General features: G+C 20.7%; 1 protein-coding gene across 1 annotated transcript; it reads right to left on the reverse strand.

The window, feature by feature from the left end:
* Positions 1 to 10,912: 10,912 nt before the first annotated feature.
* LOC129907710 (myb-like protein D) lies at positions 10,913 to 11,425 on the reverse strand (the record flags this gene model as incomplete). Its single annotated transcript, XM_055984038.1, has 1 exon — positions 10,913 to 11,425. A coding segment is annotated over one exon (513 nt), but the record flags the coding sequence as incomplete, so codon positions are not given.
* Between the last annotated feature and the right edge of the window lie 778 nt (positions 11,426 to 12,203).

The raw sequence follows: 12,203 nt of genomic DNA on the forward strand, positions 1-12,203 counted from the left end.
TATGCCATGGGAGTGGCAAGCTTGGCTCCCACGACACCGAACATTACAAGCAAAACCAGTTGTGACCCCTTCCAACGAGGAACGAAAATACTTCGCACTCCTCCTCCGAGCAAGGGTACCCCCGCAGGATCTAAACCCCCAGAAGCATCGGTTACATCCGCAAGACGTGACATTTTTGCTAAACCAGAGGATGAAGTTTTTGCCTATGAAACAGAAAAATGCATAAACATCCTGAAATCGATGAAAACGGCATGTGGCAAACAGAAAAACGTTAGCCTAGACATAAAGAATGGCATCGATGCACTAGCAGAGGCTCTGGACAAACTAGTGTGGAATGAAAAGAAGAGAAATGCAGCGAAAGATCCTCCTCCTGCAAGTCAAATTCGGCAAGTTGAAAGCAATCTTAAGGATTTTACCACCTCCCAGACAAAGCTGACAACCTCCAAAAGACCACCATCGAGCCCTTTGAACAAAGACACCGACAAAAGGAAAAAAGATACACCTAAAGCGAAACACTCTGAGGAGCAGACCCAAGAAAAAACAACTGCACCAACGCTGGGTAAAAAAATTCCTACACAAGCCGCAAAAGAAAACAACACAGCGGTGACGGTGAATGAAGGCGAAAAAGAAGGGGGAAGCAAGAAGCCGAATAACAGGGCAAAGCAAAACCGAAGGAAAAAGAAGCCCAAACAAAAAGCTAAGCCAGAAGCCATACTTATCAAGCCGAAGGACAATAAAACATATTCGGACATTCTCAGAGAAATCCGGAGTAAGACGAACCCAGACGAGACAGGCACTGTGATTAAAACAATCCGCCAAACCAAATCTGGAGATGTCCTATTAGAACTCGGAGCGAAAAGTAAAAACAAGACAGCTTTTGGAGATTCCTTGAAAGCTATACTCGGAGAAAAAGCAGTGGTTAAAGATCTAGAGCCAAGCATCTCCATTGAAATTATGGATCTGGATGAACTAACCATTGTGGAAGAAGTCGAAGAGGCAATAAAGGGCAAGGCGGCCGATTCCATCACAAACATCCAGATAGGAGTTACAGCCAAGAACAGCAGGTCCCTGAAAATGGCAATAATCAGGATAAATGCTCGAGCTGCTCAAGAGCTATTGAAGACACCTACAATAAGGATTGGCTGGACACAATGCAGAATAAGAAGGCGAACAGAGGTCACACGTTGTTTCAAGTGCTTCGGCTACGGGCACCAACAAGCATCTTGTACTGGCATAGATAGAAAGGGGCTTGGGCTATGCATCAATTGCGGAGAGAAAGGCCATAAAAAGAGCGAGTGCAAAAACCCATCTAAATGCTGCCTCTGCACGGAACTAGAAAGTCCACCTCGACTGGATCACGTCCCGGGAACAGGAAGCTGCCAAGGGTTTAAAATGGCACTTGAAACGGCGAAAAGAGCGTCCTCAAAATGACCATAATTCTCCAAGCGAATGTCCACAGGAGTCTAACCGCGGATAGCCTCCTGACAAAACTTGTTATGGAATTGCGAGCAGAAATTGTCATTGTGAGCGAGCAATATCGTGATAAGGATGGACCAAACTGGATACCGGATCTGCTCAGAACTGCTGCTGTTTGGATCCCTGACACAAGGAAATTTCTCATTGAGAAAAAAGGGGCAGAAAGAGGCTTTGCATGGGTTAAAGGTGGAAGGCTGACAGTAGTTAGCATATACCTCACTCCTAATGAAAGAATCGAAGAGTTCCGTAAAAAACTGGAAGATTTAGAAGATTTTTTAAATCAAATCGAGGGAGATATCCTTGTTGCTGGAGATTTCAACGCCAGAGGGCAAGAGTGGGGTATGCCAACTACAGACTCTCGAGGAAGGCAAATACTCGAGATGGCTGCAAGACGTGGACTATACGTAGCTAACGTAGGAGATACCCCCACCTTTAGAAGACCAGGACACAGAGGCACTATTCCAGATGTTACCTTTGCGACGAGCACCGCATTTGCAAAAGTCAAGAACTGGAGAGTAATCGAGGACTATACAGGTAGCGACCACCAGTATATCGTTTTCGACCTGGAGGATAACCAACGAGCCCTAAACTTACGTCACCAACCACGGGCTCCAAGGTGGAACCTAAACAGGCTAAACGAGGATGTTTTTAAGGGAGCGATCGAGGAAGGGGCAAACGCTGTACTGCAAGTACAAGGTCCTGCTGAAACCAAGGCAGAAGCCACGATGCAACTAATTCGGCTCGCTTGTGACTCCTCAATGCCCCGAATTAGAGGTACCAACAGAAACAGAGATCCAGTGTACTGGTGGACAGAAGAGATAGCTGCGTTACGCCGGAGATGTTTACAACTCCGACGAATAGTTACCAGGGGGAGAAGGAGAAGAAACGCTGTACCTTTGGAAAACGCCATAGCGGAGTTCAGAACCAAGAGATCCGAGCTCAAGAGGGCCATTAATTCGAGCAAGAGAGAGAAATGGGAGGATCTCCGCCGCGATGTAAATAGCGACCCCTGGGGACTAGGCTACAAGATCGTCACGCGTAAACTAGGAGCTCAGATGGCACCCCCAGTCCTAAGCGAAGAAAAAATGGAGCACATTGTCGAAACTCTATTCCCAACTCATCCTGTCAGACCACCCGACAACACACCGGTCCAAAGACAGGATATCCCACTTTTTAACGAGGAGGAGTTGAGCATAGCTGTGCAGTCCCTGCAAAACCGAAGAGCTCCTGGCCCCGATGGAATCCCCACAGAAGTCCTAAAAGCGACTGCCAAAGCATGTCCCCAATTACTGTTGAACATGTTTAACAGATTCCTAATAGAAGGCGTCTTCCCTAAGAGCTGGAAGAAACAACGGTTGGTTCTCATCAGCAAAGGCAAAGGAGACCCGGATTCCCCATCGGCATACAGACCTCTGTGCATGCTAGACACCGCGGGAAAACTCTTGGAAAAGCTTTTAAAACCGCGGCTTTCAGCTGCAGTACAAGCGTCAGGCGATCTATCAGAGAGACAGTACGGTTTCCGGAGAGGCCGCTCTACTATCGGAGCAATACAAGAAGTAGTTCACGCAGCCCAAATTGCCCAACAAAGAAACCACTACTCGAAGGAGATCGTCTTGCTGGCGACGCTGGATGTTCGAAACGCCTTTAACTCGGCCAGGTGGAGCGATATTCTACATGCGCTCGAATGGAGATTCCACGTTCCTGCCTATCTGCTACGGATGGCGAAGAACTATCTCAGGGATCGAGAGCTGATCTACGATACCGCAGAAGGCCAGCGAAGAAAGGAAGTCACGTCTGGGGCAGCGCAGGGATCAATCTTAGGACCAGACCTGTGGAACATCTCCTATGATGATATCCTTCGCATGGAGATGCCTGACGATGCCTTCCTGGTTGGCTATGCTGACGACATCGCCGCGGTGATTACGGCACGAGACACCGATAGCGCGCAAAGAAAGCTGAACCAGGTCATGCGACGGACAAATTCATGGATGGAAGAGCATGGACTCAGCCTAGCCACGGAAAAAACAGAGATAGTTCTTCTGACGAGGAAGAGGATTCCCACACAAACGGACTTCCAAATTGGGGACGAAGTAATAAGAAGCAGCGTGGCAGTGAAGTACCTGGGATTGAGGCTCGACACAAAGCTAACCTATTGGCAACAAATAAAGGCAGCAACGGAAAGAGCATCAAAAACTACCACATCACTGAGCAGACTGATGGCGAACGTGGGGGGACCAACGGCCAGTAAGCGGAAGCTACTGATGGCGACAACGCATTCCATCCTTCTGTATGGCAGCGAAATATGGGCGGACGCACTTAAGCAGGAGAAGTACCGAAAGCAGATGGCAGCAGTACAAAGACGCGGAGCTCTACGCGTGGCAAGCTCTTATCGAACGGTGTCGGAACCAGCTGTCCTTGTAATCGCTGGAGTGACCCCTATCGATCTCCTAGCGACAGAAAGGAAGTACGTCTACGACAAGAAGGCGGAAATGGGAGTGGAAGCGGCAGCAGAAGAGGCTAAGCAGCTGACCATACAGAAGTGGCAAGAGCGTTGGTGTGCAGAAAGCAGAGGACGATGGACGGCGAGGCTGATCAGAAATGTAGCTGAGTGGAGAGACCGGAAACACGGTGAAGTTAATTATTACGTCACCCAGTTACTCACCGGACACGGTTACTTCAACGCATTTCTCCACAAGATCGGCAAAACAAGTAGTCCAGCATGCCAGTACGGGGACTCCCAAGAAGACGATGCACAACATACCTTCTTCGCCTGCAGCAGATGGGCAACACAAAGACAAGAACTGGAGAGAAGCATTGGCAACATCACTCCAGAAAATATAGTCCAAAAGATGCTAACTAGCCAACATAATTGGAATGAGACCTGTAAATACACCAACCAGGTCCTCAGAATCAAGAAGATGGAAGAAGAACAGTTCCGCGTTCCAAATCTTTCCTAACCTCTTAACCAACTAACCTAATTAAATATAACCAAACCAACTTGTATTAACGTCACCTAACTTCACCTAATAAAGACTAATTTAAACTAACGAAACCCAACTAATCTAACCTAAACCTAACCTAATCCTAAGATTTCCTACCTAACCTAACCCTCCCTAACCTAGGAACGAAGAAAGCAGATGAAGAAAAGATCCCGCTACAAGACGTGAGCCCAGAATGGGCGCTACAACAGCACCCCCTCTTGAAGAAGTGCAATCCCGTGGTCCCGAGGGGGGGTTCTTCGTGACACTTTTGGAGGTTTAGTCGGTATGCCATTATAAGGTTTTAACATTTTTTCCTTGGTGGTGAGTCCGACACACGGGGAGGTATGGATACCTCCTTATGGTGCGTAACGCATTCCTCCACAAGTAAAGTAAAAAAAAAAAAAAAAAAATTATTATTATTATTATTATTATTATTATTATTATTATTATTATTATTATTATTATTATTATTATTATTATTATTATTATTATTATTATTATTATTATTATTATTATTATTATTATTATTATTATTATTATTATTATTATTATTATTATTATTATTATTATTATTATTATTATTATTATTATTATTATTATTATTATTATTATTATTATTATTATTATTATTATTATTATTATTATTATTATTATTATTATTATTATTATTATTATTATTATTATTATTATTATTATTATTATTATTATTATTATTATTATTATTATTATTATTATTATTATTATTATTATTATTATTATTATTATTATTATTATTATTATTATTATTATTATTATTATTATTATTATTATTATTATTATTATTATTATTATTATTATTATTATTATTATTATTATTATTATTATTATTATTATTATTATTATTATTATTATTATTATTATTATTATTATTATTATTATTATTATTATTATTATTATTATTATTATTATTATTATTATTATTATTATTATTATTATTATTATTATTATTATTATTATTATTATTATTATTATTATTATTATTATTATTATTATTATTATTATTATTATTATTATTATTATTATTATTATTATTATTATTATTATTATTATTATTATTATTATTATTATTATTATTATTATTATTATTATTATTATTATTATTATTATTATTATTATTATTATTATTATTATTATTATTATTATTATTATTATTATTATTATTATTATTATTATTATTATTATTATTATTATTATTATTATTATTATTATTATTATTATTATTATTATTATTATTATTATTATTATTATTATTATTATTATTATTATTATTATTATTATTATTATTATTATTATTATTATTATTATTATTATTATTATTATTATTATTATTATTATTATTATTATTATTATTATTATTATTATTATTATTATTATTATTATTATTATTATTATTATTATTATTATTATTATTATTATTATTATTATTATTATTATTATTATTATTATTATTATTATTATTATTATTATTATTATTATTATTATTATTATTATTATTATTATTATTATTATTATTATTATTATTATTATTATTATTATTATTATTATTATTATTATTATTATTATTATTATTATTATTATTATTATTATTATTATTATTATTATTATTATTATTATTATTATTATTATTATTATTATTATTATTATTATTATTATTATTATTATTATTATTATTATTATTATTATTATTATTATTATTATTATTATTATTATTATTATTATTATTATTATTATTATTATTATTATTATTATTATTATTATTATTATTATTATTATTATTATTATTATTATTATTATTATTATTATTATTATTATTATTATTATTATTATTATTATTATTATTATTATTATTATTATTATTATTATTATTATTATTATTATTATTATTATTATTATTATTATTATTATTATTATTATTATTATTATTATTATTATTATTATTATTATTATTATTATTATTATTATTATTATTATTATTATTATTATTATTATTATTATTATTATTATTATTATTATTATTATTATTATTATTATTATTATTATTATTATTATTATTATTATTATTATTATTATTATTATTATTATTATTATTATTATTATTATTATTATTATTATTATTATTATTATTATTATTATTATTATTATTATTATTATTATTATTATTATTATTATTATTATTATTATTATTATTATTATTATTATTATTATTATTATTATTATTATTATTATTATTATTATTATTATTATTATTATTATTATTATTATTATTATTATTATTATTATTATTATTATTATTATTATTATTATTATTATTATTATTATTATTATTATTATTATTATTATTATTATTATTATTATTATTATTATTATTATTATTATTATTATTATTATTATTATTATTATTATTATTATTATTATTATTATTATTATTATTATTATTATTATTATTATTATTATTATTATTATTATTATTATTATTATTATTATTATTATTATTATTATTATTATTATTATTATTATTATTATTATTATTATTATTATTATTATTATTATTATTATTATTATTATTATTATTATTATTATTATTATTATTATTATTATTATTATTATTATTATTATTATTATTATTATTATTATTATTATTATTATTATTATTATTATTATTATTATTATTATTATTATTATTATTATTATTATTATTATTATTATTATTATTATTATTATTATTATTATTATTATTATTATTATTATTATTATTATTATTATTATTATTATTATTATTATTATTATTATTATTATTATTATTATTATTATTATTATTATTATTATTATTATTATTATTATTATTATTATTATTATTATTATTATTATTATTATTATTATTATTATTATTATTATTATTATTATTATTATTATTATTATTATTATTATTATTATTATTATTATTATTATTATTATTATTATTATTATTATTATTATTATTATTATTATTATTATTATTATTATTATTATTATTATTATTATTATTATTATTATTATTATTATTATTATTATTATTATTATTATTATTATTATTATTATTATTATTATTATTATTATTATTATTATTATTATTATTATTATTATTATTATTATTATTATTATTATTATTATTATTATTATTATTATTATTATTATTATTATTATTATTATTATTATTATTATTATTATTATTATTATTATTATTATTATTATTATTATTATTATTATTATTATTATTATTATTATTATTATTATTATTATTATTATTATTATTATTATTATTATTATTATTATTATTATTATTATTATTATTATTATTATTATTATTATTATTATTATTATTATTATTATTATTATTATTATTATTATTATTATTATTATTATTATTATTATTATTATTATTATTATTATTATTATTATTATTATTATTATTATTATTATTATTATTATTATTATTATTATTATTATTATTATTATTATTATTATTATTATTATTATTATTATTATTATTATTATTATTATTATTATTATTATTATTATTATTATTATTATTATTATTATTATTATTATTATTATTATTATTATTATTATTATTATTATTATTATTATTATTATTATTATTATTATTATTATTATTATTATTATTATTATTATTATTATTATTATTATTATTATTATTATTATTATTATTATTATTATTATTATTATTATTATTATTATTATTATTATTATTATTATTATTATTATTATTATTATTATTATTATTATTATTATTATTATTATTATTATTATTATTATTATTATTATTATTATTATTATTATTATTATTATTATTATTATTATTATTATTATTATTATTATTATTATTATTATTATTATTATTATTATTATTATTATTATTATTATTATTATTATTATTATTATTATTATTATTATTATTATTATTATTATTATTATTATTATTATTATTATTATTATTATTATTATTATTATTATTATTATTATTATTATTATTATTATTATTATTATTATTATTATTATTATTATTATTATTATTATTATTATTATTATTATTATTATTATTATTATTATTATTATTATTATTATTATTATTATTATTATTATTATTATTATTATTATTATTATTATTATTATTATTATTATTATTATTATTATTATTATTATTATTATTATTATTATTATTATTATTATTATTATTATTATTATTATTATTATTATTATTATTATTATTATTATTATTATTATTATTATTATTATTATTATTATTATTATTATTATTATTATTATTATTATTATTATTATTATTATTATTATTATTATTATTATTATTATTATTATTATTATTATTATTATTATTATTATTATTATTATTATTATTATTATTATTATTATTATTATTATTATTATTATTATTATTATTATTATTATTATTATTATTATTATTATTATTATTATTATTATTATTATTATTATTATTATTATTATTATTATTATTATTATTATTATTATTATTATTATTATTATTATTATTATTATTATTATTATTATTATTATTATTATTATTATTATTATTATTATTATTATTATTATTATTATTATTATTATTATTATTATTATTATTATTATTATTATTATTATTATTATTATTATTATTATTATTATTATTATTATTATTATTATTATTATTATTATTATTATTATTATTATTATTATTATTATTATTATTATTATTATTATTATTATTATTATTATTATTATTATTATTATTATTATTATTATTATTATTATTATTATTATTATTATTATTATTATTATTATTATTATTATTATTATTATTATTATTATTATTATTATTATTATTATTATTATTATTATTATTATTATTATTATTATTATTATTATTATTATTATTATTATTATTATTATTATTATTATTATTATTATTATTATTATTATTATTATTATTATTATTATTATTATTATTATTATTATTATTATTATTATTATTATTATTATTATTATTATTATTATTATTATTATTATTATTATTATTATTATTATTATTATTATTATTATTATTATTATTATTATTATTATTATTATTATTATTATTATTATTATTATTATTATTATTATTATTATTATTATTATTATTATTATTATTATTATTATTATTATTATTATTATTATTATTATTATTATTATTATTATTATTATTATTATTATTATTATTATTATTATTATTATTATTATTATTATTATTATTATTATTATTATTATTATTATTATTATTATTATTATTATTATTATTATTATTATTATTATTATTATTATTATTATTATTATTATTATTATTATTATTATTATTATTATTATTATTATTATTATTATTATTATTATTATTATTATTATTATTATTATTATTATTATTATTATTATTATTATTATTATTATTATTATTATTATTATTATTATTATTATTATTATTATTATTATTATTATTATTATTATTATTATTATTATTATTATTATTATTATTATTATTATTATTATTATTATTATTATTATTATTATTATTATTATTATTATTATTATTATTATTATTATTATTATTATTATTATTATTATTATTATTATTATTATTATTATTATTATTATTATTATTATTATTATTATTATTATTATTATTATTATTATTATTATTATTATTATTATTATTATTATTATTATTATTATTATTATTATTATTATTATTATTATTATTATTATTATTATTATTATTATTATTATTATTATTATTATTATTATTATTATTATTATTATTATTATTATTATTATTATTATTATTATTATTATTATTATTATTATTATTATTATTATTATTATTATTATTATTATTATTATTATTATTATTTATTATTATTATTATTATTATTATTATTATTATTATTATTATTATTATTATTATTATTATTATTATTATTATTATTATTATTATTATTATTATTATTATTATTATTATTATTATTATTATTATTATTATTATTATTATTATTATTATTATTATTATTATTATTATTATTATTATTATTATTATTATTATTATTATTATTATTATTATTATTATTATTATTATTATTATTATTATTATTATTATTATTATTATTATTATTATTATTATTATTATTATTATTATTATTATTATTATTATTATTATTATTATTATTATTATTATTATTATTATTATTATTATTATTATTATTATTATTATTATTATTATTATTATTATTATTATTATTATTATTATTATTATTATTATTATTATTATTATTATTATTATTATTATTATTATTATTATTATTATTATTATTATTATTATTATTATTATTATTATTATTATTATTATTATTATTATTATTATTATTATTATTATTATTATTATTATTATTATTATTATTATTATTATTATTATTATTATTATTATTATTATTATTATTATTATTATTATTATTATTATTATTATTATTATTATTATTATTATTATTATTATTATTATTATTATTATTATTATTATTATTATTATTATTATTATTATTATTATTATTATTATTATTATTATTATTATTATTATTATTATTATTATTATTATTATTATTATTATTATTATTATTATTATTATTATTATTATTATTATTATTATTATTATTATTATTATTATTATTATTATTATTATTATTATTATTATTATTATTATTATTATTATTATTATTATTATTATTATTATTATTATTATTATTATTATTATTATTATTATTATTATTATTATTATTATTATTATTATTATTATTATTATTATTATTATTATTATTATTATTATTATTATTATTATTATTATTATTATTATTATTATTATTATTATTATTATTATTATTATTATTATTATTATTATTATTATTATTATTATTATTATTATTATTATTATTATTATTATTATTATTATTATTATTATTATTATTATTATTATTATTATTATTATTATTATTATTATTATTATTATTATTATTATTATTATTATTATTATTATTATTATTATTATTATTATTATTATTATTATTATTATTATTATTATTATTATTATTATTATTATTATTATTATTATTATTATTATTATTATTATTATTATTATTATTATTACCGGGCACGAAGCAAGGCAGTGATCATCGATCTTTCAAAGGTTAAAACATTTTACTCAAGATCCGCAACCCGATCTGTGCTCAGATTAGGTATGCTGCGTGATAGTAAATAGTTAGGTTAGTTAGGTTTTCGATAATATAATCAAATAATGACTCACCTCGTTCGTGCATTTCTGAACTACCACACAATGTATGACGCTCATTTGCGTCACACCCAATGAGTAGGCTGGTCTTTGATGTATTGGCTTCAGATGGCAGTCTGCGTACCTCATCCGGCGGTGACTGCTGGTCATGTGCCATGTTCGCCGAGGCCAAAAGTAAGCTGTCGGTATTTGAACCCTCTAATTTAATAACTGTTAAATCAGAGGTGCTAAAGTTGGGACACAAAAAAGCTTTTAAGTGTAGTCGTCGTAGTAGTCGGCGTAATGAGGTGGACTGTAGCTAGGTCTGTTCGTCCTTATAAGAAAATTGTGTA

Source organism: Episyrphus balteatus, chromosome 1 (genome assembly GCF_945859705.1).
Source record: "Episyrphus balteatus chromosome 1, idEpiBalt1.1, whole genome shotgun sequence".
Classification (NCBI taxonomy): domain Eukaryota; kingdom Metazoa; phylum Arthropoda; class Insecta; order Diptera; family Syrphidae; genus Episyrphus; species Episyrphus balteatus.